This window comes from Eubalaena glacialis, chromosome 3 (assembly GCF_028564815.1).
Source record: "Eubalaena glacialis isolate mEubGla1 chromosome 3, mEubGla1.1.hap2.+ XY, whole genome shotgun sequence".
NCBI lineage: Eukaryota > Metazoa > Chordata > Mammalia > Artiodactyla > Balaenidae > Eubalaena > Eubalaena glacialis.
The window spans coordinates 155,961,913-155,989,871 of NC_083718.1; the positions used below are offsets into that span (position 1 = coordinate 155,961,913).

The following is a 27,959-nucleotide window of genomic DNA, read 5'->3' on the forward strand; positions in this document are numbered from 1 at the left end:
ATGTACAAATTGTTGAGGGAGCACAGAGGAGGGGACTGTTAATTCAGCTGGAAAAGGTGATGTGGAAAGATGCGAAAGAGACAGTGTCACAAAAGAGTGACATTTGAACTAAGTGTCCTGGAGGATAAATAGAAAGTCACCAACAGGAAAGGGCGTAAGGAAGAGCAGTCCAGGCAGAGGAAATGATCTGAGACAAGGCACAAAAGTCTGGATAAAATACAAAAAGGCCAGGCAAATGGGGAGAATTCAATAAGGAGACAATAAGACTGAAATTCTGGAAACAAACCAGGCCAAGGTGGTCCCTGGTGGAAGGACAACTGAAGAGTCCAGAAAAACCCCTCTGAGTTAGAAAAGGTGGTTACAGATACTCTGTAGAAGGTACCTACAATTTCAAACGGACATTTCTAAATTGGAAGGCTGAGAGATTGGGGAGGCCACTCAGAGAACTGAGGGAGTTGAGGTGAAGAAACGAGAGAGATATAAAGAAAATGGTGAAGGATGGATGGATGGATGGATGGAGGTATGGTTGGATGGATGGAAAATTAAATCCATTATCTAGCATACCATCTTGATAATAGTGGGTGAATTAAGAGGTCTTGGAGATTTTTTTTTTTTAATCTGACACCAAAAGCAAAAACAACAAAAGCAAAAATAAACAAGTGAGACTACACCAAACTAAAAGTTTTTGCATAGCAAAAGAAACCATCAACAAAATGAAAAGGTGACCTACCCTACCAAATGGGAGAAAATATTTGCAAATCATATATCTGATAAGGGGTTAATATCCAAAATATATAAAGAACTCATACAACTCAATAGCGAAAAAACGAACAGTCTGATTAAAACTGGGCAAAAGATCGGAATAGATATTTTTCAAAGAAGACAGACAGATGGCCAACAGGTACATAAAAAGATGCTCTACATCACTGGGAAAATGCAAGTCAGGACCACAATGAGCTATCACCTCATACCTGTCAGAATGGCTATTGTCAAAAAGACTAAAAATAACACGTGTCGGTGAGTATGTGGAGAAAAAGAACCCCCTGCACTGCTGGTGGGAATGTAAATTGGTGTAGCCACTATGGAAAACAGTACGGAGGTTCCTCAAAACATTAAAAATAAAATTACCATTTGATCCTGTAATTTCACTTCTGGGTATTTACCCAAAGAAAATGACAACACTAATCTGCATCCCCATGTTCATTGCAGCAATATTTACAATAACCATGATATGGAAACAACTTAAGTGCCCATCAATGGATAAAGAAACTGTGAGGTATATAGACATAGACATAGATATAGATATAGATATAGATAATGCAATATTATTCAGCCATAAAAAGAATGAAATCTTGTCACTTGCAGTAACATGGACAGCCCTCGAGGGCATCATGCTAAATGAAATAAGTCAGACTGAAAAAGACAAATACCATGTAATCTCTCTTATTATGTGGAATATAAATAAATAACCACGCTTATAGATACAGAGAACAGATTGGTGGTTGTCAGAGGTGGGGGCTAGGCGTGGGAAAAATGGATGAACTGTTTTCGGGGGGGGTTATTTTAAATAAATTGAAAAAAATGGTGAGTGGATGGTCGTTGGTTGATAGATCTGCATACATGATGGAGGAAAGGCAAGAAGGAAGGAAAGGAAGGAGGGAGGGAGGGAAGAAACTGATTGCATAAGCAGTTGAATGTGGATGAATGGATGACCCAGGTGCAGGAGCGGAGTCTACTTGTCTATAAGGAGATCTAAGAAAAGTGAAGCTTGATAGAGAAGGTAATTTCTCACCTTGAGAGAGATAGAGAGACCTTATTGATAACAGTAATAGTAATAGGGATGATGAAAGTTTACCTTTGAAGACAGCACTTAAATTTGCAAAGAATGCCTACATATTTTTGTCTCATTGAAAATTCTCATAGCTGTGAAGCTCAGGTTTGACATCCTAGCACTCCCTCAGCTGAGGTTGCACAGCCATAGCAACAGGATTTTCTGAACTGAAATTCAGCACACCTGGCCAACTCCAGCCTCTAGGGAACAGAGTGACAACAGAATGGAATGTACAACAGGTATCGTCCTGGGGAATCTGGGAGTGTGATTCCGGTCCACAACTGGTCAGTGACAGCAAAGGTCTGACCCACAGGCAACCTCTGGGTCTGGAGGTGGGTAGGAGTGATGAGGGTACATGAAAGGACAAGTGGGGGCACACACACACCCTAGACCAAGGCCACTCAAGAGATTTCAGTCCAGGTAAGTCTGACACGACCAGAGGCTGGCAGAGCGAACGAGGGAGGCTTCCTGGAAGAGGTAACACTTAAGCTAAGGTGAAGGATGGTGTCATTTGCTGAGACAAGGACACAAGAGGAGGAGCACTTTGGTGGATGGGAGAGGGGACATGAAGTTGGGAAATATAAATTAATTTAGGGACCAGTTGATCCTGAAGTCTTTCTGTCCGTGCTTTCGCTTGTGCAGATCTCACCACCTAATGGACCCGCCCCTGTCCCCTTCTTTCCATCTCCTCCATCTACCTAAAAATCTTCCCATCCTTGGAGCGTTCCAAGGGTGAGGATGGCCCGGTAAGGGGTGACCAGGAATTGTGCCCTGGAAAAGCAAACCCACAGCTGGAGAGGGTAGGCTCCACACACATCAAGGCTCCTGCCTGAGCTCGCATGTCTTCTTGCACATCTGGGGCTGGCCCAGCTGCCTTCCCCTCTTCCTCTTCCCCAGTCAGTAGCCCAGCTGCCCACACTCCCCAGCTCTCCTGGCTTAGTTGGAAAGGATTCCTCTCTCCTCCATCCAGAAGAAACAAAGTTAGCTGTGTGGCTTTAATCAAGTCAGGAACCTCTCTGGGCCTCAATTTCTTTGCCTATAAAACAAAATTAATAATCCCAGCCCTGCCTGCCCCCCAGGACTCTGATGAGAATGAAGTGAAATGCAAATGGTCACCTACTGAACATCTGTTAAAGGTAAACAGGTTTTCAATGTTTCAGTAGAAACCAAATACATAATTACATTAAGCTGATTTTTAATTTTCTTCTCTTTGCTCATGGTAATTTTTAATGTTGTTACAGTAAACAAGAATTACTTATTTTTAATAACGTGGGAAAACTAAAGTTTGAAAAAGTAAATTCTACTTAGGAATGGAGAAAAGTTTAGCATTTTGAAATTATACACAGGCATTTCCTGTTTTGCTATTTCTTGTGATGATTCTCATTTATAGGTATTGTTATTGTTACAATCATCATCATCACTGGTAATGAATTTTTATCCTCATCTTACAGATGAGGAAATCGAGTCTCAGGAAGACATACTTGCCCAGACACATAGCCAGTTACTGGCTGAGCCAGCACCCAAATCTTTGGTCTCCAAGTCTAGCGATCTTTACATTACAAAACAAAACACTTTTTATATGACATCTTCCCGATGTTGGCAGTGCTTACATTCAATTTTTAATTATCATGTGTGTCCAACTGCCACATATCTAAATACACATATGGTGAAACTTCAGCTATCTAGAACCTTTGATTAATGCATTATTCCAGATACCTGAGCTTTTGGACAGCTACAGATTTAAACATCAACTTGTTTTTTAATTTTAATAATTCTTCAAAATTGTTCTTTAAAATATGTACTCTTTCCCTGACTTCTTAATCAGCATATACAGAAAGTAAGGTAACCTTCCTTAAAGCCCAAAGGCAGCCATTCTAATCCCAGCTGGACCTGAGTGTATATAACCTCATCATGTCCTTTCTCTGACCTCCATTTTCTCAATAATAATAATAATAATAACAACAACAACTAACATTTATTGAGCACTTACCACATGCATTGTTCTAAGGAAATATTAACTCACATAATTGTCCTAACCCTGGAAGATAGATGTTGTGACTCGTGTTTTACAGACAAAGAAAAGGAGGCACCAAGATGTGGAGCAACTTCCTCAAGGTCACGGAGCTGGCAGGCCATGGACTCAGGATATCAACCCAGGCAGCAAGGCTCTGGCAGTGAGACCAGGTGCTTGCAGCCCTGGCATGGAGGGCCTTACCCTCCACACCCAAAGAAGTGTTTGATGGGCACGGGTGCCAACCCCCAGCATAGCCCAGGCTCCGGAGAGAGCACGTACCCTCTCCAGACACTCCACATGGTCTTCCACAGGCCACCGCAGAGGCTTCGTGGAAATTCCTCTTTCTTTTTCTCCCCAGCTCCCAGCTGTTGCTGCAGCTTCTGAAACTCAAAGATCCTCAGCCCTTCTCCTGTTGGTCCTCCAGCCCTGCCAGTTCTGAACTTTATACCTTCAGCCTTTTTCTGGCTGTTGACAAATGGGAAAAAAAATCATTCTCAGGATTGATGTGTGTGTGTCTGCCCACAGAGGAAAAATGACATTTTTGTCCCTTCCATCAACACCCAGTTGCATAACACCGGAAGAGACGAGGGGCTGGAAAGAAACTCAAGAAGGTGGCCGCAGCCTCCTGCCACCCATCCCCAGCCTGCCATGGGCCACACAGCAAACCCCGCTGCTGCCCAATCCTTTCCCCTGCCCTTCTGCAGGGAATCACTGCTGTGGCCTCAGACCCAACCTGGAAAATGTAGCATTCCTGCCCACCTTCTAACCTCATCGCCCACAACTCCCCGGCACACACTCTATTTTCCAGACAAACCAGGCTCCTCATTGATCTCAACCCATGTTTCATGCTTTCCTACCTCTGTGCCTTTGCCCACACTACTTCCGCTCCAGGAATGCCTTCCCTTCTCCTTGCCCTGTGTCCAAACCCACCATCCTTCCAGGCCCTGCTGGGGATACAGAGATAAATAAGGGAGATAGGGTCTCTGCTCTCAAGATAGTTATTAAAAAGTGATTGTACAATTGCAAATGGTGAAGAGCCTTCGCTGCTACACCTGTGCTCACATCCCCTCTGCCCCAGTGCCGCCACCGTCACCTGGCAGTGCTCAAAAATACCGTCAGTCTCTCCTTCCACCACTGTCTGCATTTAACGGAGATTCTCTTAAACCTTTAAGGCCTTCGACCAAAGCCCACTTCCTCCAGGTAATCTTCCAGAACCCCACTGTCCAGATATAATCATTCCTCCTCTGAACTTACTCCTTGCTGGTTTCAGTGGACCTTCTCTGTGGGCAGCCCTGTGCTGAATCTCATGATTCCATTTACACGGTGAGTGTAGCCCCTGATCCCCACAATCTGGGGCTTCTGACCACAATCCCTTTCCACTTACCCTAATGTGCCATACAAAGACCAGGATGGTCTCCGGGTGCCATGTCGAGGCAAGGTTTGGATGCACCCAGTGAAGCCAGGATGTTCATAGGGCCCATCGGATTCTGTAACGTGCAAGCCTGCAATGTCTCAATGTTGACTGCACAGATTGAAGTCTGTGCCGAGCAGTGTCATTCTTATGGTTAAAGTCAGATCATTTATTTTTTTTAATTTTGCTCAAAATTATTGTCTTGGGTAGTGTTCTGAAACCTTTTCAATAGTTTGTAAGGGGGCTACTTGACAGACAAAACACCGTAGGGCAGACAGATGCAGCTTCAAGCAGCAAAAATCACCTTGCCATTGACTGGCCCCAAAATGGTTCAGGAATTGGAACAATGAAAATTTTTCATGAATGACTGCTGTCCAAAGATAATTTGGTAGGACAAGGTAACACAGTGAGTAAAAGGCCAAATCAGGGTAAGGCCATGTTCGTTTTAGAATAAATTTAAAAGGAGGTGAAAGATAAATCAAATTCTGTAATTATGACAAGCACTGAGGAGGGGACTGTATCACACAAAGGTAATGAAAATCCAATCTGAGATGCAATCGTGTCCCAGAATTCTTGGAGAAACTGTTCAGCTTTCCTGGGGTGTTGGCTCCTCAGGGGAGTTAAATGCCCTGCCCCGTTTGAAACAGGATGGATGGGAATGTGAGCTGGCGGGAAGTAGGGAGGCTTGGCCGCTGAGTGAAGTGGTGGCATAGTGTTGCTGCCAGCGCACCATACTCTCCCACAATGATCCCACGAGACGACCACCCAGGCAGCCGCGGGGGGGCTGTGCACGGGCAACCATGTGCCACGCTGAGGATGATCTGCTCTACTCGGCCAACTGCTTTAGAAGCCACTGTCCCAGGTGGCAAACCTTCATCCCACATCAGAAGGGCAGGTCTCGTGGTCCAAGGACTCACCTCCCTCAGTAACTTGTTCTTGGAACACTCCACACCCATATCCACAGGCAGAGAGTGCTCAAGACTCATCCAACAGACCTATGACCGAAGGTCCAGATGTCGTGGAGGAACAAAACACATCTGGAAGCCAAGGCTTCCTCTAGGATGGAAATCTCTCTCCGGCTGCTTCCAGCCAAGCACCGTCCAAGACACCATCACCACAGACAGGACTTCTCACGGGTGAATTCAACACACAAAAGCCAATAATTGGAAGAGAAGCAGGACCGCTCACAGGAGCACTAAGAAAGTGGTCCTTCTTGGCGCTTTCACTGCCAGGGCCTGGGTTCAAAAGGGGAACTAAAGATCCCGCAAGCCAAATGGCATGGCAAAAAAAAAAAAAAGTTAAAGAAAAAAGAAAGAAAGAAAATGGTCCTTCTGAAAAATGGAAAGCTGTAGAAAGTCATGGTTATTATTTTAACTATTATCACGATTATTAACTTGAGGAAGAGGAGGAGAGAGATTCACTGCATCCTTACAAAAGAAAGCAAATAGTCTGGTGACCACCAACTGCCTTGAGCCCTGGAGAATGGGCTGCTGGAGAACCTTCCATCGTCCTGGGAACACCCTTCCTCAAGGGGTCTGACCAGGAAACAGTTAACATGGTGCAGGAGGAAGCCAACAATAAAAGCTAAGCAACCACAAGACCTAGAAGGATCTTGTGATAACTTTCCATAGAAATGCAGGAAAAGACACTATTGCTTACAATATATGATAATTATATCAAGTTGTTCTGAATAAAAACAAACATCTCCAAGGGTATATATAGTTCAGAGCGTGCTCAGAAACCAGTGCAACTGATGCAATAATTCCACTCTCCCAAATCAAAACAGGATCTCAGAAAAAGTAGAGGATAGATGAAGCAAAATCTTGATAATTATTGAAACTAAATGATGGGTATATAAGAGGTTCATTGTACTGTTCTCTCTGAAAATGTTCATAAAAAAAGTTTTTAACAAGTATTCTCAAAAATTCAGAGGCTTGTGACAACTACTGCTCCTACTTTTTAAACACTGTTGAAGTCTTTGTGGTTTAGGTGACTGTTGATTCTTAGAACTACCCTCTTTTGTAGTACATGCAAAATAAAGATTCTTATGTAATTGCAGAAAAAAAGAAGGAAGAGAGGGAGGGGAAAGTGGGGAGAGGGGAGGAGGGATGGGAAGGGCAGGACAAAGCAGGGGAGGGCATGGCAGAAAGAGCTTGAGCTTCCATAGGAGCTGGACCCAGTTCCCATCGCACCTTTAGCTGTGTGACCATGGGTAGGTTTGTGATACTCTCTATGCGTCTATTTCTTCTTCCCGAAAATTAGGATATTGTCCTCTACAGGAGGAGGTTATAATTAAGTAATAGATGTTGAGTATTCAGCACATAGTAGGCACTCAAGAAATCCTATTACTACTTTATAACTCTCTGTGCTTTACAAAATAGGTACATTCAGGAGATGCTATGCTTTACAAAAGAATTCACCCCAGGGTCCCTTTAAGCTCTCAGCCCTGCTAGCGCATTTTAAATGGGATTGAGTTTGCAGAAAACCATTTACACAGGACTTTTCAAGAACACAGCAGCCAAGGCACTAATAAAGGCAGGCAGATCTACAGAGAGAGCTCCCTGGGCAGACTCTCTCAGATCCTGTCCAGCAGGATTCTCTGAAAGACTGGAAACTAAAAAACATCTTCTCTGAAAACCCACAAAGACCCACGGGCTGCCCTCTGAGAAGCCTTTTTTCCATGCATATTTGGAAGGGCTGTGGTACCTCCAGTTATGGGTCCAGGCTTATAAAGACAATAGTACTAGGCTAACAGCATTGGTTAATGTTTATTGAGAGCTTCCTATGGGAGGGCCACTGTGTTCATTCCCATGCATTATCCTACACAAGGCAGTAAAAGCTAATGTCTGTATAACTTCAAGTGCTTTCAGATGAAAGAAGTTCCTATAATTCCTCACAAAGATCTCTATTGGTTGTTTTTTTTTTTTTTTTCAGGTAGAGAAACCGAGGCACAGAGTAGGTAAGTCATTTGCCCAAGGTTACCCGACTGTAAATGACAGATTATCAGAACCAGTCTAGCTCTGAAGTCCACCCCGTTATAGACCCACTGCTCTGTGCCCCGAACCCCCTCCCCACCAGCACTTGATCCAGCAGAGGCAGGACTGTAGGGCAGAGCATCCCTGCAGGAGGCACTGTCCCTCCCTCTGTCCCCTCCCTATCTCCCTTAGCCCTCCACAAGCTGTTGTCAATTGCACTGAAGTATTTACAGCAACCAGCGACCGCTGACACCTCTGTCCACGTGGGCTATAATTTGATGCTCAAGCTGTTAAACAGCCGCTTTCCAGCGCTGAGCTCTTCATACATGAGTGTCTCTCCCAAGAGCCAGGCTGGCTGCCTCTCAGCTTCTCCTGATGCTTGCACAACTCTCCTGCTGGCCCCAGGCGTGCACACACGTGCACGCATGCCAAATAAGCCATCACACACAGACACCCCTCACACACACAATTACCATCACAAACTGATCCGAGTTCGCTGTTCAGGACACACCCACCAACACATGATATGTATCACAGATTCCCAACCCACCCAGTTCACACCCCTCTTGTCATCAACACTCAAGACACTACATGGATAATGGCTGAGGGTATTCTGTGACTGCTAGTAATGTCCATCTCATACCCAATTCCATGAAATATGCCCTCCCTGCATAATTATTCATGGGAAAATTATCCACACACCCAACTCTGCATTAGTGTGATCAGAAAAATCCTGAATAAATTTTTTTTTCACGTACTTGTGCTAAATACAGCTGTCACTTGGATGTACCCGTACCTGATCATTGTTTTATCTAAGTGGTGGCTGTATAGGGGGTTCATTGTACTATTCTCTCTGCTTCTGCGTGTGTTTGAAAACGTTCCTCCGGGTGTGTATACCTAAACCCCTGACTACATCTGTGTGTCGGTGCCTGTGTGTGTTGTGGGACGGGGTGGGGCTGAGGGGTGTGCATGTGCTCTCACACTAGCACGGCTGCCTCTCTCTGTGTGTTTGCACAGAGCAGACCCAGCGCTGTGGCTCTGTTGCCAGCCCTCTCCCCAGGGAGTCTTTGCAGAGTAGGGTTGCCCTCTGCATAACTATCCAAGAGCAAACACATCAGAAACCAGATCCCCTCGCCGCCCCCATTAATGTAGCAATTGGGGGAGGGGCATTCTGAAAGAGGCGAGGGAGCAGGGGATACAGGAGAACAGAGGAAGGAACTGGGACCCGTCAGTCCAGAGGAGAATAGATTCAGGAACACGTGCTCCTCTGTAATCACCAAGAAGATGGTCCAGAGCCGTGCACACTGACCGGTTGAGGGTCCGAGGAGGACACGGGCTTCCAGCCCCTTGGGAGCCCTCCGGGGTCACCAGATCTGTGAGGACAGGGGTCAGCCTCAGCCCCCTTCCTGGAGCTGCTGAGGCAGGGTGCCTAGGAGGCTCCAGGGGATGGAGGCGACAGAGTGAGCCTGAGCTGAGAAGCCCCGCAGAGCTGCCTTCTGACAAAGGAGATTCAGACTGGGCGCAGAGATCCCGGAAAGATGAATGGGGAGAGAAAGAGAGGGAAGAACAAGGGAGGGGGTAGGGGAGAAGGAATGTCTGAGTAGTATGGGTGAGAAGACTGAGGCCCAAAGAGGACCCAGGGCTGCGCTGAGAGATAAGGGGCAGGAACTCTCACAGCAGGAGCAGATGAAAGGACCAGGGTCTCTCCAGCAGCCTTAGCAAGCCACTGATGAAAAGCAGGTGCTGCCCTACCTGTGCAAGCTGCTAGAGTCCTCAAGGAACCCTCCCTGGGGCCTGGACCATGCAGAGGAGGGGGAGGGGTGAATGTACTTCCCTCCACAGACCCCGCCTGGAGGCCCAGGGAGGAGCAGGAAGCCGGTGAGAGGGAAGAAAAAAGAGACCTGCCAGTAGGGGAGAGGGAGCAAAGGGACCGGTGGAGTCGGAAGATCAGAGTTCAAGTCCTGATGCTGCTATTTCCGGTACAACCTTGCAGCAGCCCTGCAACTTCTCCAAGTCTCATCTGGAAAATACAGATGCCTATCCTAAGGCCCCATGTGGACCAAATGAGACAATGGTGATGGAAATGCTTTCTAGCGAGGTCTGTGCGCCTCCTCATTGATGGAGATGCCAGCAGGGGAGAAGCCATGAGACAGAGCGTACAGACGACAGAGAGCAATTATCTGCCAACATGGAGATTTTATTCTTAATACTTATATGTGCTGATATGTCCTGCCTCATCCCACAAAGGATCTGAGTTGTCTGAGAGGGAAAAAAAATCACTGACAGACTGACTGAAGGACAGATGGGTGGACAGAGGAATAAAGACAGAGGCAACAAGAGGGCAAGAGACTTCCAGGGGGAAAAGGTCATTCCTTCAGACATTCAACCTTTCCTTCCCAAGCATCTTCTCTGTTTGGTTTCAGATGACCTTCCCCAGATAGAAGTGTGACAAGGTCAGTCTACTCCTCTCCCTATTCCTTCTCCTCCTGCGTACAAGACCAGACACTATTTCCCAGCCTGCCTGCAGTTAGCTGGAGCCGTGTGACTACATTCTGGCCAAGGGAAGTGGTCAGAGTGATACTTGCCGCCTGCAGAACTGGTCCTTTTAAAAATTCCCCCCAGAATTCTCTACTCTCTCTCCTCCTCTGCTGAGTTTAGAAGGTCCAGTGGAGGATGCCAAGCACCTAGAACTGGGGTCCACAACCCCAGGGGGTCAATTATAGAATCTGTTATGTGGGAGCTCCATAAATTTGGATGAGAAAAATTTTACCTTTATTTTTACAAACCTCCAAACTGAGATTCAGTATTTTATTCGATTACAAAGAGAGGCAACAAACCACAGTGCTATTCCCCATACCTGTAACGGTGCCACCCATAGAAATCACAGATATTTTTCTATATCATGTTAAGTGGCTGCAGAAATATCAAAAGGTCATTTATGCTGAAATTGTACTATTAATCCCTTTGCTGTTTTCTATTTAACTTGTTATATTATTATTATTATATCAAAATTTTAGTGTATTATCACACATCCTATTATGTCAAAAAATTTTTAAATATTTTGATACTTGAATTTCAGTATAATTGGTTGCTTTTGTAGTCCTGTGAATTGGATTTTATGCGTTGAAAAATCTTTATTCTTTTTCTTTGGCTGCGCCGTGCAGCATGTGGGATCATAGTTCCACGGATCGAACCCGTGCCCCCTGCAGTGGAAGCGCCGAGTCTGAACCACTGGACCACCACGGAAGTCCCGAAAAATCTTTATTCTTAAGGGTCCATTGGCTTCACCAGTCTGCCCAAGGGGATCTAGGACACAAAAAAGATAAGAACTCCTCCCCTAGATAACGATGGAGCCCTTAGAGGGAAGTCCCTGGGTCTCTGAATGACTCCCCACCCACTACCACCACCACTGATCTGACATTTGGATTATGAGATGACTGAAAAATAATCTTTATTTGTTAAATTACTAAGACTTTGAGGACCTTTTATAATACAGAGGGGACTTCTCGTGACTCCAAGAGGAGTCCAGGGTGGACCTCTCCACTTAAGTTAACTCTGAACTCACTCTTAGCTCTCCTAAATGCCCTTGCTCATAAAGGATGGAGTGCTCTGGATGCCTTCCCCTCATACCCAAACTTCTACTGTCCAAATGCTCCCAGACTTTCAAAGCCCAGCTCAAACGCCACCTCCTGCAGGAAGTCTCCTCGGCCTTCTCCCCCTCCCAGAAGTCCCTTGCCCCTGAGCTGAAGCACCGAGAGCTAGCAACATCGGACTGTGAGCTTGCCCAGGGGTAGGACGTTGGATAAATTCCCTTCCTGTCCCCCAACCTACACCCACCCCTACAGTGGGCCCAAGCCAGGGAATGCCCAACCATGGTAGGGCTGGTAAATGTTTGCTGCATGGGAGGCAGATGAGTGGTCAAGGAACTGTCTGTTTGATTCAGCTCTACTCCCTTATACCCTGGTCCAGGTCCACACTGTGTGCTTGCTTAAGGAAAATGGGGGGAAGGGGGAAGAGGCACTAGTGCTTTCCCACTGGGGCCCCAAGTTCCCTTCTCTTGAGATTATTTCTGCTCAGTCTGGATTTCCAACCAATACATTTTGTCCTCTAGGTCTCTGTAGTTTGGGTAGCCAGATGAGACTAGAAGTCATGAAGGAGTTAAAAACAAGAGGAGTCGGATGAAAGATACCTCCTGTGGGTCCCAGCTGAGTCATCCTCTTTGTCTCACACCCTTGAAATCCACTTCCTCTTGCCCACTCCCTTCTCTCCCACCCCACCCTCACCCTCAACAGGCACTTGAAGCCTCTGGCCTTGGACAGGGAGCACTCATCTTCTCTGTGCAATTCTGGAAGCCCAGACCTGCTCCCCGGACAGCTGCTGCACCATGGGAGAGTGGGGATGGCGGGGAGTGACTCTCTGGTCCCCTCTTTCAGAGGATGCCTACCAGCCCAAGCTCCTTTCAGCATGGAGAAGAACTGAGCTAGAGTCCAGGCCACCTTTCTCCCTTCAGGTTATCTTGCTACACTGGCGCTCAGGGGCCCCCAGGCCCTGCCCTGGATACTGCTGTGCCCACTTCTCCCCCACCACACAGGGCACCAGAGACCATTACTGCTCTATGAAGGGTCAAACTTCTGAATAACATTAACTCCACTTGGCTTTGAGCAATGTGACGCAGTTTTGGAGCACTTCCACACACACATGGTTGATTCATTCACTCGTGTGCCAGGCCTTGTGTCATGTGCTAAGAACACAGTGATGCACTGGATTCAACTCCTGCCCTCAAGGAGTTCCCAGTCTGGTGAAGGAGGTGGAGCAGTGAGCAGAAAACACTCCACAATAAGTTCTTTAAAAGCACCAGGCGTTGTAGAAGCACTGGGGACAGGATCTCACACCAGGCTTGGGGGATAGGGGTCAGAGAGGATGGAAGGCTTCCTGGAGGAAGAGACACCTGAGCTGGGAGTGAACCAGGTAGGAAGGGGGAGAAGGGACAATCAGATGCATGAACCATAGAATCACCGGCTCTTGGGCTCATCAAAGGGTAGACTCAGACTCCTAGAATCATTCTTCTAATGAACAACCATTTATTGTGCCAGATGCCATACTGGGTAAAGAGATCTCGGAATCAAAGGGATCTCATATCCCAAAGCCAGCCTGGCTTCCATACCCTGCTCTTGAGGGGCAGACTGCCTCTTCCAACTCCAAGGACCTGAGGAGAGGAAAAGGGGTCTGAAGATGCCCTGGGTGTCAGAATGAAGAGTGAATCCCTCCTGATGGTATTAAAGGATCTCTCGGGGATGGACAATGGCACACCAGGAGGGGACCCTGGCTCCCTGCAGATGCAGTGACTGGTAGCCCAATGGTCAGAGCTCTGTTGACTGGAGGCAAAGTCAAACAGGATGGAGTTTTGGATGATGGCCACTCTTGCCAACAGGTTCCAGCCTGGCAGTGTGGGGAAGTGATTCACCTCCTACATCACATCCTCCAGCTAGTCTCTCGCAAAGTCCCAGGTTATCTTCCTTCAGAGCCCATATTACAGTTTTAATTAGATATGCACTTGTCTGTTTTTTCCTCTCCTCCGCTAGATCATCACCACCTTAAGGCCAGGAACAACATCTGTTTTGTTCACCACTGTATCCTCAAGCACCAAGCAGGTAATAAGAGACTTGTTGAAATGAATTGAGACTGATGAGTGGATATGGAAGGACATTCCAGCAGATGAGGGGCAGCCTGGTGATAAGCTCATTTCATTTCACAGAGAGCGGCACTGGGTCCAGGAGAGGATGGAGTTGCCCCAAGATAGAGCTGCCAATGTATATGGAGGGGTGGGAGGGCAGGGAGGACTGTTGCAGAGGTGGGAGCACAGACACAGGAAGGCGCTCATAGCCCTGGACCCCGAGATGCCCCAGCCTCCACGGAATCAGTTCCCTGTAGGAAGCCCCCCTCCGCACACTCAGCCACCTTCACGGCAAGCCCAGCCTTCTCTTCAAACGGATGTCCCAGAATCGGCCTATAGAGCCAGAGAGGGAAAGGATGGAGCAGCGACCGGTGTGGAGGCGGGGGTGGGGATGAGGAGCCCAGTTTTGGTGCCAGAGCTAGGGGACCTACGACAAGGACTGGACAGCTTCAGCACCTAATCTGTGCGGAAAAGCCTTGCGAGCGAGAGCACAGAGCCACCCCGGTTAGCCCAAGAACATCCCGTTAGCACTTTAGCACGGATCGGCCCGGGTCAGTGCAGGGTCACGCCTGTTAGCGCAGGGTCAGGCCCGCTCAGAGCTGGGTCGTCCCCGTCAGCGCAGGGTCATCCGTTTTAGCGCTGGGTCGGCCCGCTTTAAAGCAAGAGCTTCCAGGTTTGCAGAGTCAGCCTCTAACGGAGGGTCAGAGCGGGCGGGGCGGGGTCACCTCGGTAAGCGGTGGAAAAGCTCCGGGTTCTTTGGGGCCAGCGGCGCCCCCAGGTGGCAGGGCCCCGCCGGCGCTCGGATCCGGGTTGGGGAGGGTTTCAGGAACCTCTCGACTTTCACACTCAGGTGGGGAGCCTCGTGGACCTAAGCCCCTGGCCTCGCCCTGCAGGAAGTGCTTTGCTTCCCAGTGTTCCTTACACGCATCTTTGGGGCTCTTTCTGCTCACAGCATGCAACTGCGTGCCCGAGCGTATCTGAGAGCAAGAATCCTAGATGCTGGCGGAGAGCAGACAAGTCACCAGGAAACTCCAACCCCAGCTCCAGGGGAAGCGACCACGGAGCCCGGCCCTTCCCCTCCCGCCTCTCCCCACTGCCTTGGGTCTCAGTCTGCGGGCACACATTCTGCGGACTTGTCTCTGAGACAGCGGTCCACCCCCCACCCCCAGGCTTTGGGTACTTCCCGCTACGACCCCACACACTCTGAAGTTCTCAAGTTTGGCCTGGGATGGGACACTGGGGAAGAGGCAGAGCACAGCCCGGTTCCCAGCCGGGCTTTGGAACTGTTCTTCCCACACCGCGGGCCACCTACACTGGCTCCAGTCCGTCCAGCCCCTCTCCCACCTCCTGCTGAACACACGAACTCACCCAGCGCTTCCCAGAAAGGGGGGCGGGGTCTCTGGGTGAACAGAGACTGGAGTAAAGAGAGCTGCAGGAGAGGCTCCCGGTCACTTTTTGGGCCAGCCTCCTACCCCCTGCCACCCTATCCCGATGCCACAATGGGTGGGGCTGGGAGCTCAGCAGGCTGCCAGGTAGGCTGCCAGATGGTGACTCACCTTCACACTCACCCACATGGTCCACAAAGGAGATAGGATTATGCAGAATCCAGGGAAAAAGACATACCTGGAGACTCGGTCACCCCCTATGGCCCTGGAAGGGGAGGAGAAGTCACAGGGTCTAGGTTGGAAGTTTCTTGGGTCCAGAAAGGAGGGAGCCAAGCCCCTCACTCTCCTGCCCCTCTGTGCAATGGAAGCCCTGAGGTGGCCACCTGGACTGTGTCTCTGGAGTCCCAGCACAACCTGTGGCAGGCCAGCTCTGTACCATCCTGCACCCTCGCTGCAGAGTGATAGCTGAGGGAGGAGCAAGAACTCCTCAGCCGACTAGAGGGAGGAGCTGGGCAAAGTCACTGACCCCAGACGGGGAAGGCGAGTCCAGGCTCACATAATCCAGCTCATTTCTCACACAAAGAAACTGAGGCTCAGTGAGGACAGGAAGGACTGGCCCAAGGTCACAGAGAGCACTGTGTCGAGAATCAGGAATCCTCTCCCCTCCTCCTCCTCTCTGCCCCCAGTATTAATCATCTTCAGGGTAGGTGCTAAAGTGAAGACTGCAAAGGAGGGGAAAGAGCCATCAAAGCCTGGTATCTTTTAGGGGTCAGTGTAACTCAGAACTCCTATGTGCCCCTGTGGGCGCGTGCGTGTGCCCCAGCCACACACACATACACATGCGTGCACACACACACGCACACACACACTGGCCTACAGCCCACCAACACCCTTCAAAGCCCTGAAGCTGGGCCAGCACATCCATCCTGATCCAGGAAGGAATGGTTCCAGCCAGGGCAGCCTCAGGCCTAGATGATCCAGATTTTGTTCAGTTATTCTCCAGTGTGTGAAAGGTCTAGATTCTGATGGGGCATGGGAAGCAAGGCTTGGAGTAGCCAAGTGGATGGACTAACTGACAGATTTGCCAACAGACTCATAGAAGCAAGGAGGGAAGGATGCTACTGCCTAGGAAAACTGAAGGGAAAGAGGCAATTTACTGGCAGACTCTGACCATTCCCACCCCCCTTCCTCACAGCCAAGCTGCTGCCCGGAATTTGGCTCAGTCTGGAGCAGGGTGAAGGACTCAGCTGCCTGCCCCAGACCAGGGACGCAGTGGAAAGCTGAGCACAAGACGCTCCTGCTCACCCACACTCCTCCCGACTGCCACCTCGTTCACCTAAGGGCAACCTATCTCATGCCCTGATTTATCCGGATAATTGTCTGCTCTCCCACACCTTGATCTCAACATTCCTCCAGTCCTGCCTCTGGGAAGAAAGGAGAATTCAGAAACATCCATAGTGCAGACAACACTTAAGATTTCCCTAGAGTACCAGGGGAGATGCTGGGTTTTTAGTTCCCTCAAAAGATCTAGGGGAATACTTTAATTATTGATGCTGGTGCATAGAGGCTGCAGGCTCCAACTTTACATCTGGCATCCTGCTGAGCAACTTTGGGCAAACCCCATCCTCACCCCTCCTCTAGACCTGTTTCCCCATCCATTCAATGTTAGCCTTGGAAACCTTGCAAGCTCCGGTGTTACCGGCTCTACAAACTGTACTTGCCCCCTTGCTGCAGGAGATTAGTTTCCTAGGAATGGAAGGGAAGACTCCAAAGCACCTGGGGACTGCTGACCAAGTCCCTATGTGCAGGCTGGAGTGGGGCGGGGGCATCTCATGGCACCAGGCAGGAGAGCAGGTCAGAGGCCAGACAATGGAGCCTCTTAGCTACTCTGGAACAACCTGGATCTACCCATCTAAGGCAGGCTAAAGGGACTGGACACCAGCGGGTTAGGGAGGAAGCAGGAGCTTTGGGTGGAGGCTAGCCTGATCCGCTGCTGGTCCGGTCACTATGCCCCTCAGCACCTTCACTGGCTGCTCTGCAATCCCAGCTTTGTCTGCAGTGGGGAAGGAAGTAGGGAGAAGGTGGGCAGGTCTCAGTCTTAGGTAGAAGAATAAGGGAAGAGGCTCAAAACTGAGGCCTCCTTCCCACCCTCACAGAGACCCATTCCTAACCCTTCCACTCCAGTCCTCTGCACCCACATCCCCCCAGCCTCTGCCTCTGCCCAAGGAGGAGGGACCACACTGTCACACTCAAAGTGATAGTCACAAATATATGTGCTAGCACACACAAGTATTCAGCCCCAAGCAGTCACCCACACAGACACATTTCCTCTCACACACAAACATATACACAAACACAGACCCCAAATACCCAAAAATCACATACACATGGACTGTGATACCTGGATACCATCATCACAAAGTGGAAAGCTACCATCCTTAACCCCTAAAACACCAAACTTTTTTTTTAACCTCAAATATGGTGATAATCACTTCTTTTGCCTTTTCTTCAGTTCTCAACTATCCGAATTAGACTGCATCTAATGACACTAGGCACATGTTTGCTGCTTGTACCTCCAGTACAATGTCCAGCACACAGTAGGTGCTCAATAAATATTAGTGGAACGAAGGAGCCAGAGAGTTAAGAGATGTCCAGGGTTGGAGGCAAATTAACTCGCTGGTGTTTGATCCTTACCAGGTACCTCCTCAGACAGGAAAACTGTTCTTCACACAAACTGAGCCCTGACGCTGGCCTCACACTCTTCAGACGGTCAACAGAGGGAGGAGGGATGGGGTAAGTAGATCAGAGGCCAGAGCTGCTGCCTGGGGCATCAGAACCCAGAAGCCGCCTCACACACAGTCCATCTGCCCTCTTGTTGCTGTATCGAAGACTCATGGGTTTGCAAAAGGACCCTCCGAACGGTCCTCTGATCCTCCAGCCTGCCTGGGGCTCCACAAAGCATGGCTGGCTGGGGCGTTGGGTGGTCCAGCCCGCGAGGCCGTCCTACCAGCGTCTCCAGCCCTGGAATCCTACTCCTTGTACTGGGAGCCCAGGTTCTTGGATCTACTCGCTGGCTCTGCAGCTGTTCCGCTGTGTAATCTTGGTCTGGTCCCTTCTGCTCCAAAGCAGTAAGTGGAGCCACGCGGTCCTCAGGACCCTCTAGGCGCCTGCCATCTGGGTCCGAGGCTAGTTTAAGCGATAACCTCACTAGCTGCCCTCTCTGACTGGAGTGACACGTGGGGAAGGGAGAACTAGCTCAAAAAGATTGGATATTTACAAGGAATTCACAGTTGAGACGTGAGCCCACAGGGCCCTGAAGACGCAGCCCGGAAGGAAGGCGTGGACTAGGGTATGTGTGGTGGGCGGGGGAGAGGTGATTTCCCCCCACCCGGCTGGGACCTGCACATCTGCATCTGAATGAGATGGGGGGACTAGTCAAGGAGTCCTAACAGCACCGACACCTGCTGGGGAAGGGGACACAAAGCAAAGGCCCTCTGTAAGGGGCGACGAATTAATTTGGACAATAAGCCCCGCTCCGGTACCCTCAGAGGCCCCCACCGCGCCGCACACACACTGTTTGGCAGTATCCACACATCGTTTGAAATACGCTTTTCAGGGCTGCGGTGATTTTTAGGACTCGAAGGGACTGATTTAAATGTCTTGTTCCCCCAATAATTCGCCCTTTCCAGTCCTAAGATCCATGTAACCGCAATTCCCAAGATACTTCTGCCTGCGTAGGCAGAAATGCCCCGGAGGTGAGACCATCCTAAGGCGTTTTTCCAACATCGGGGGACACGAGCACAGACCTCCAAGGCCCCGGCTCCCCAGGGCGAAACGCTCAGGACCCCTGTAGCAGCTGCTGTGAGCATCTCCCCAGCCGCCCAGGCGTGCGGAGTCTGACGCGTACCCCTCGGGAGCCGAGCATCTCCGAATAACTGGGCGGGAAGAAGGCGGGTACGGGCTGAAGACCGGGTCCCTGTCGACTCCCTTCAGGAGGACGAAATTGCGGCGAGGAGGCTGGCGTGGCCGGGAGGAGGGCACCAGGCTCAGACCCCTGACGCGTGGAGAAAAGCAAAGGCGCAGACAACGAGCGACTTTCGCTCTGAGTCCGTGTGGATCGAAAAGAGAGAGCTCCGCAGACACCCAGGACTCGGAGCTGAGAGCCGAGCGAGGGTCAGAAACAACCCCGAAGGTGTCGGCGCCCAGTCCAGCCCCGGGGCGCAGGCACCAGAGGAAAGCGCCTTCCTTCCGCCGCAGTCCGAAGCCTCCGGGGCTCCGGAGCGGCCCCAGCCTCGGGCCGCCCTGCTTCTCCGCTACGAAAGGAGGCGGTGCCCGCTCCGCCCTGCGCCGCACCCACTAGCTCGCGGAAAAATTCGTTCCCTAAACCAGAGCTGGGAATCTCAGTCCTGCCTACATCTTTTTATATTGGTACGTCTATGCCGACCTTAAAGAACAGAATAATTCCGCTCCAAAACTCCAATCAGCATTTGTTTTGCTCTCAGATGCCCTGATACACGAAGCGCTAAGGACGCTGAATTATCCTGTACGACCTCTGCCCACCTTTAGTTCTCTTTCACCGTTTCCCCGGAAATCTCGGAGCTCCAGCCCCAAGGTCAAATGTGAGCTGGGTCTCAGCATCCCGGTTGGTCCTCCTGGATGCATCACCAGGCCCCAACCCAGACAACCTTTTGAACCACGTATCGGAATAATTTAGGCGCAAACCCAAACGCGCCTCGCTTCTCTTGGCGGCATGCGCAGCGTTTGAGTTAAACTCCGACTCCGGTCCATAAAGACCCTAGCCGATCTGCCTCCTCACACCGCCCCCCTAAGCTTGAAATTCTACGAGGCACGCTCCACACGCAAATCTTTTCTCCCTTTTTCTTGCCGGGTCCCTCGTTTAAATAGCGTCGGCGCCTTTATTCGCCTGACCCTAAGCAGAGGAAAACCCGCCTGATCATCATTGTCTGGTCCGCGACCGGCCCCACCCCCGCCCCAATCAGTGTCACAAAACGCCCCTTTCAACAGATTCCAAACCCTCTTCACCCGGGCTCACCGAGCCTTCAACTTCATTAAGTGCGCGCTACGGCGGCGCTGGAGGAGGCGAAGTTTAAATAAACCGGAGCGGAGAGGGAGGAGGGGTGGGTTGCTAGTTGAACGGGAGAGGGAGAGAAGAGTTTTTGAAACGGGGAAAAAAGTCATCTGGGGAAAAGCGCTTTGTAACCACGAAGACGCGCCCGCTGTGGCGAGAACAAATTGGATATGGAGGGGAAGTGACCGCCCCCACCTCAGCTCCCGCTCCTGGGTGGTCCGGGGAGCCCCAGGAGAAAGAAAGATGGGGAGGAATCGGCGGTGAAAAGAATTAACCACTTTAATTGGGCTGCAAGAGAGAAATGGGGAGAGGCTCACCGATGTGCCCCGATCACCCAAACAAAATACCCTTCAGTAAAATAAAATAAAATAAAAATGAAATAAAATGTCTGCCTTTAGCCTTGGCTGAAAGACGTATGTCAAAGTTTGAGAATCAAGGCTGCTCTCAGCCATAGAGAGTAAATCTGCAAGATGGGGAAATTCTGCCCGGAAAAACCCCCTCCCTCTTCTGTGGCCTCAGGCCTCCCGGCGCCGGATGAAAAGGAATGAAATTGAACGAAATTGAACGAAATGAAGTGAAATTGACCAGTGAAATTCGCCAATTTTCTTCCCCTTTAAACTGCCCGCTCTCAGCAGCACTCTCTGAACCCCAAGCCGATTTCTTAGCATTTTTTTTCTCACCTGGAGACATGAAGGTGTGCCCTGGATATTTTCTTATTATTGTCACCGATCGTTGTAGCTTGCGGGGGCAGAGGCTCAGCTGTATCCACCCAAACAGCCAGGGAACCCACAAGAGCCGCTCCAGATGGAATGGCCTATTTCTCCTCCCAGGAGGCTGGCCTCCCTCCTAGGTAAGCCGACTTACACTGAACACCCATCCTTATGCACCCAGAGGGTGAGAGGGAGCCACTTACAGAACCTCTCTGGTCTGGGGGAGAAAAAAAGTCCCAGGACTCTACCATACAAACGTGCAATTCCCTCAGCCTTCTCCTTGCCCCTCCCTACAGTCCAGGTCCCAGGTGGGTCCTTGCCAGCTCTTAATTAACAGGTTCCCAGCCCACACAACCTGAAGAAGTCCTGAATTCAAAACACCCTCCCTTCTCCCCTGCCTTAAACGGTGCACATATCTCAACAATTCTTTTCTAGTATTTTTCTAGGCCAGTAATTATATCTGGCCCAGATCTGGCCTTCTTGACCCACGGGGAAACCGGGGTCTGAATCATTGGTCTGGGACCCCAAAGCTCCCTAGAAGCCCCTGCCTGGAAGGATGCATCTCACTCTTCCCCAATCCTCTTATTTCTCGCTCTTCCTGACGCAGACCCTCTGCCACATACATCTACTACCAAGCAATAAGCATAGATAAATTCACACACACACACAACACACACACCCTTCACAAAGACACACTGAAGAATCCAGAAGGATCTACTGCTTCTCCTGGAAGTAGCAGGTGTGGAAATATCTCATCTACACCATCAGATATGAATTCTGGCTGACTTAATTTTCTCTCTTCTAGAGGAGAAACAAATTGGTGTCTTATTTACTTGAAGCTCCAACCTACTATCTGGAAGTGACATATTCATGGAAAATGAGACCATGTAAACTATAAAGTGTTTTACTAAGGGCAAACACATGGCCATATTCAAATGTTCAACCTTCCTCAAGTGAAAAGAAATGAAATCAAATTCAGCAACAGAAGTCAATGAAGCAGCCAGCCAGAGGCCATTATCCCAGTATCAGCAGACATTTCCCTTTTTACCGTTGAATCTAACCTTACTTCTCCTGGACTATTCAATAAATCATGGGAAGGTGGCTCCCTGCATTCAGTCTCCCTCCACTCCTGCAGTCTCTCATCAAGATGGAGGAGAGGGCACCTCACCTCTGGCAGAGGGGCTGCATTTAACATACGCGCCTCGAACCTTGTCTCAGTTGGGGAAGGGGTTAAGAGACTTAGGAGTCCCAACCCCTCTTCCTCAGCCCTGGCGTGTTCTTCTCACCCTGATCCTGATTCTGACCCTCTTCGTACAGGGTACTCTGTCCTCTACCTCTTCCTTCTTTCCTACTGCTCCTAATGCCTGAGAATCTAGTTAAAGCAGCCTGTATGGCTTCTCCCTGTCTGCCCCTCTCAAGTTCTCTACATCTGGTTCTCTGACCCTTTCTTCTTCCTTCTCTGTCTCTCTGTCACTTGTTTCCCAACACTCGCCCCCAGCATGTGTCTATTTTCTGTGAAGGCTGAACTGCCTCTCACTGCACCTCCATATTCCTCTTTTTCTCCTATGACCGCAGTTGAATGTTCAGAGAAAACAGCTAAGTAACCATCTTTGTTTCACCCCAAGCCTCACCTCTTACCCAACACACTTGCAAGTCTGGCCACTGGGAGTTCCAGGCACAGGGCTATGGAAGACTCCAGCCAGCCCAATGGCTTTGCACTCAACTCAGGCAACAGGTTCCAGTTCTGAGCATGGCTCAAGGGTTGGGGAGGTTTACCTTAACAGAGCAGGGCCTCACGGACTCTCTCCCTTAGTTCATAGTGCCCCTCTAAGCTTCTCGGGCTAGAGGAGAGAGGGGTTTCACAGTCTCCAATTCAGGCCTTTCACTCTAACTGTTCCATGTGCCAGGAGTGGGAGGGGGTGGCAGGGAGGAATGCAAAGAAGGCCCTACAATGGCCAGAGAAAGACCTCTCTCCTCTTAGGGACACAGAAAGAGATGGTGACAGAGAACAGAAAACACAGAGACACGTTCACAGACACACATAGAAATAAAAACACAGATATCCTGAAATACAACCAATGCCCCTGCAAAAAAAGGACAAAAAGCAAGGCTACATGACAACCCAAACACAAACAGAAGCTCCATAAAAGCCCCCAAGTATAGAAGCACAAAAAGACTTACAGAATATGCATCAGTAAACACTTTCACTCAAATTGTACTTAATGGGTATAGATAGTGTCCATGAGCACGAGGCACCCAGATCAGCCCAGGCCACGCTAAAGTCTAAACTGGAAGATGAGAATCCCCAGGTGCATTTGAAACAAAGCCTCTCTGCGGAACCCCAGGCAGAAACCTTCCTGTGACCAGAGCGAAAATGAAAGCGCTGGAGGGGTCACAGCCTTCCCAGAATCCTGGCCCCATTAACAGCCAAAGGCCAAGGCCACATTGTCCCCTGTATCTGATAAGCCCAAGCCCTCCTCTGCCTGCCTGGGCTGCTCAGGGTCCTTCCTCACTCCACTCTGCCTAGGAGTCCGGGAGACCCCGGACTGGGAAAGGGGAGTGCAGGCAAGCAGACAGAGCTGGTGACTGCTGGAGTTCACGTACATTTATTCAATTGACACCAATGGGGAGTCGGGGGGTGGGGGGGAGACACGTTTTTCTTTTCTTCCACACAGACCATCAGACAGTTTCACAGTCTCCCCAAGTGGAGAAGTCTAAATCAATGCACACCCAGTGGACAGAGAATGCAGATAGCAGCCCGCTGTACAGATATTTACACATAATTACAGGACCCCTGCCACAGGATGTGCCCTGGCCGCCCCCCGCCTCTCCAGTCCCTGACCCAGACCCTCCTCTCCCACCCCAACCTCATTGCCTTTAGCTACAATAAATATCCCATGGCCTGGGACATATCAGACCGCTGAGAGGGCTGCTGGCCCTGGATGGCTGGACCCAGCCGGCCACGGAAAAGGGGTAGAGTTCCTTCAAAAGCGCCCCAACACAAAAGAGGGAGGATTTTCCTCAATGGAGAGGGATTCCGGGATTGCGCAGGGATTGTGGAGATCCCTCGCTTCACCTGTCCGTTCACCTTCGCTTGTGTAGACATTGCTGTAGGCTTCCAAGAGAACGAAGTTCCTTGGAGAACAGCAAAGAAAAAAAAAAAGTTGAATTTTTCTTTTAAGCACAAAGCAGATAATAGGTGTCTTTAAATTATAATATTGGACAATCAGGGCCTCAAAGTTGGGGAAGGAGTGAGGGAGAAGCAGAAAGGGAGACCTCTCTGCGAAGTTGGTGTTTCTGGCGGGATCTGCCGGGCCTGGGCAGGCACCTCTCCGGGAAAGCATTCTTCCGGGGCTGCCGAGAGGCGCAGAGACTGGGGAAAAGCGAAGACTTCCCCCCCCCCTCTTTTACTGCTCAAACTGGAATGGGATCATGGCTAGCGACCTCGTCGCAGAGACCCGGGCCTCTCCCTGAGCGACGGAGCCCGCTTCGTCCCAACTACCGGAGAGATTCTGTGCGTGGAGCCTGAAGTGCTAAGTCACGCGCGCCGGCCCAAGGTCTGGAGACTCTTCATAAATAGACTCCCTGAGTTCCGCTGCGACCGCAGGAGCTCCCGGGAGAGACTGAGGAGTGCGGGCTTAAGTGGCCCAGATCCCGACACGGTCAGAAGTGGCAGCCACTGAGGCCTGCTACTTTGCCGGCAAACGGGGGCCCTGAGGACAGGAGCGCGTCCCCGTGGTGCGAGAGGCGGATGTGGCCGGCCACTGGAGCTAGGGCCGGGGTAGTCAGCATGGCCAAGACCTGGGCCTGACCCCCAGGACCCGCCGCCGCCGAGAACGGCGATCCCGGGGAGCCCTCGCCCCCGCCCGGGGGTACTGCCCCGCCGCCACCGTGGCCCATGATGTGGTCTATAGAGAAGGAAGGCCTCTGCCCGGCCCCGGCGCCCCCGCCGCCCGCGTCCGTCTTGAGGCCCTGGCGCAGGAGCGCGGTGCCTGCTGCGGGAGGGCTCAGGGACGCGGGGTAGAAGGCTTTGGCGCAGCCAAGCTCCGCGCCTAGGAAGGCTGGCAGGCCTGAGGGGCCCGGGCCCGATCCTGTGCCCGGCGCAGGCGCAGGGGCCGGAGCCGAGGCTGCGCCCGCGAACACCGAAGCCGTCGGAGGTCCAGGTGGAGGCGCCGCGGCACGGCCTGGGGGTACCGACAGCTGGCAAGGTGCAGCGGCGGCGGCGAAAGCGAAGGCGTGCGGGTGTGGATGCGGGTGCGGAGCCGGGCCCGGCGGGGGTGCGCCGTAGGCCGGGAGCGCTAGCCCGTAGCCGTAGCCGTAGGCGCCGTAAGCCGCGAAGCCCGGCAGGAAGGCGCCGGCGTCCCCCGCCGCCGCAGCCCCGCCGCGCAACAGCAGCTCAGGGTGAGGATGCGTGTGTGGATGCGGCGGCGGTAGCGGCTGCCGCTTAAAGCGCTTGCGGCGCCGCAGGAAGCTGCCGTTGTCGAACATGTCGGCCGACTCCGGGTCGAGCGTCCAGTAGTTGCCCTTGCCCGGGTTGCCCGGCTCGCGGGGAATCTTGACGAAGCAGTCGTTGAGCGATAGGTTGTGGCGGATGCTGTTCTGCCAGGCGGGGAATTTCTCCCGGTAGTAGGGGAAGCGGCCGCTGATGAACTCGCAGATCTCGCTCAGCGTCAGGCGCTTCTTGGGGCTCTGCAGGATGGCCATGGTGATGAGCGCGATGTACGAATAGGGCGGCTTCACCAGCGGGCTCCGAGTCGCCGCGCCCCCCGACGGCGGTCCGGGCCCGGGCCCCGCCGCGCCCCGGGCCGCCGCCGTGCCTGGCCCTGGGCTTCCCGCTGCGGCCGCCTCCCCTCGGGGCGCTAGAGCGCGGGGCTCGCCGTCCGAGCAGCCGCCGGACTCCTCCTCGTCCTCAGCGGCGTCCCCCTCGGCTTCCTCTGGGGGAGGCTCGGGGCCGTGGGGGAGTAGGTCCCGGGGGGCGCGGGGTCCGGAACGGGCAGGGGGCTCCCCCCCACCGCTGCCGCCGCCGCCGCCCACCACGTCTATATCTGCGTCGGCCTCGGACAGCGCGGCCGGGGAGCTCTCGGAGGACATGATCTCGCAGCAGCAGCTGCCCAGGGTCATGGTGCCGCCGCCGCCACCGCCGCTCTCCGGCTCCGCTCCGGCCGCGGCTCGGGCTCCGCCGCGCTGCCTCTGGGGCGAGTGTGTTTTGCGCGCGGGCGGGGAGGGGGCGGGGGACTGAGGCTGGCAGGGAGGGGTGTCCCCCAGCTCCGCAGCGCCCCCTCGTGGCCCACTCGGCCGCTCTCACCTCTCGATGAGCACCCGACTGGGGGCGGCTCTCTCCGCTGCCCTGGGAAACCGAGCGGGGGCCTGCGCCCCGGGCGCGGGCGGAAGGAGTTGAGGCCTTCCCTTACACAGCCGGTCTCGGCCCCCAACCGCCCCCCTACCCCGGGAGGGGAGGTCGGTAAATTAGTTCCTCCCGCCTGGCAGCAGCCTAAGGCGGAAGAGCGCGAGCCCGGGGCGGAGCTCCCTGAGCGGGGTGGGGCGGGGGCGGGCGGAGTGCCTCCGCGGAGGGGCCCGGCGGGAACAAACAGCCGCCGCGGCGGGAGTGCGGCTTGGGTGGCTCGAGGCGGGTCCGCCTTTCCCCGCAGATCCCGCAAACTCTCCGCTCTCTGGGGCCGCTGCCTTCAGTGCGCTTAGCCCTGGATGTTAAGGTTCACGCGGGCTCCAGCCGGAGCTGGGAGTAGTAGCGACAGTCCCCACCCATCATCTCCCCAAGGCAGCGCCCGGGCCACCAAGGCCGAAGCGCAGTTGGCGCGCCAGCGGAGCCTGAGACGCCCGGACCAACGCCGCCGGAGGGGGGCCCGAAGGAGCCCGAGCGGCTTCCGGCCCAAGGGCAGTCGCACTTGAGTGATCGCGAGGAGCACACTTGGCGTTCTCAGCCTCGGGCCTCGGAGAGGTGAGAGATTCCGGCTGCGCCCCTCTCCTCCCCTCCAAGGCCGGGACCCCGCCACCCATCCCGTCGCCGCGCCGCGTGGCTCCAGACGCGGCAGTGTGTGCGGGGAGACCTGGGGAGCGCTCCGCCTGCCCGTCGCCCGCTTCCTAGAACTTTTCCGGGGCGCTTCGGTTGTATTTCGGGAGCGCGGACCGGTCCATCGCCGAGTTTGCCTGTATCCGACCTTTTTCTGTCTTGGTGTCCGTTTGTCTCACTCAAGCCCTGTAACTCTGTGTTTCGCCCTCGGTGAATCTCTGCCTCTGTTTCCTGTGGAAATCCTGCATTTATCTGGATGTCTGTTCGTGGGTCCGAGAATCCCTCGCTCGATTTCGTCGTTTCTCCCACCCCCAGTCGCACTGCAGGGCCACTAGCCCTCCTCCCCACTCCCCCCTTTTCTGGCCGGTCTTGCAGGCTCTACAGACAGGCAGCAGGACCCCCACCGAGACGTCCGTCAATGAACCCTGATCTCAACCGCAAGCCAGTGTTGCCTTCATCTTTCAGGATCCTGTGCACACGGTGTTGGTCCTGTGCCCTTTTTCTCGCCAGCTGGGGTCCTGCCCATAGTCCTCCTGCTCCCCTGGCCTCCCTCCATGAACCCAGCAACCAGTAGCTCCAGCTCAGACTGGGCCCATCTCAACCTTTGGGGGTGACAGGGGAGATGGGCACTGGACGTGGTCAAGTACTGAGCCGATGGACGGGCTGCTGCCCCGACAGCGCCCCGCCGTGGTCAAAGCTCGGGCATGCGAGGCGCGAGACCCGGCTGCGCTCAGCTGTCACAGGCTGTAGGACAGTCAGCAACTTACTTCCCCCTCTCAGCCTCAGTTGCCTGCTCTGAGTAGAAGTTAAGAGCCCCTGGCACCAGGCTGCTGGGATCCCAG

General features: G+C 52.2%; 1 protein-coding gene and 1 long non-coding RNA gene across 8 annotated transcripts in view; both read right to left on the bottom strand.

Moving 5' to 3' along the window:
• The window catches only part of LOC133088603 (uncharacterized), a 165,823-nt gene extending 144,434 nt beyond the window's left edge, over positions 1-21,389 (bottom strand). For 6 of the 7 annotated variants that reach the window (XR_009700532.1, XR_009700528.1, XR_009700527.1 and 3 more), the window contains exon 1: positions 21,060-21,389. This is a non-coding gene — a long non-coding RNA (uncharacterized LOC133088603). Of the gene's footprint in view, positions 1-15,528; positions 15,735-21,059 lie in introns of those variants that run through there. The other variant, XR_009700533.1, reaches the window with a different exon arrangement.
• A 2,290-nt stretch (positions 21,390-23,679) lies between these two features.
• FOXD2 (forkhead box D2) lies at positions 23,680-26,375 on the bottom strand. The gene has a single exon (XM_061186617.1). It carries the CDS (start codon positions 26,208-26,210, stop codon positions 24,753-24,755), a length of 1,458 nt encoding a protein of 485 aa, XP_061042600.1. The 5' UTR covers positions 26,211-26,375; the 3' UTR covers positions 23,680-24,752.
• Between the last annotated feature and the right edge of the window lie 1,584 nt (positions 26,376-27,959).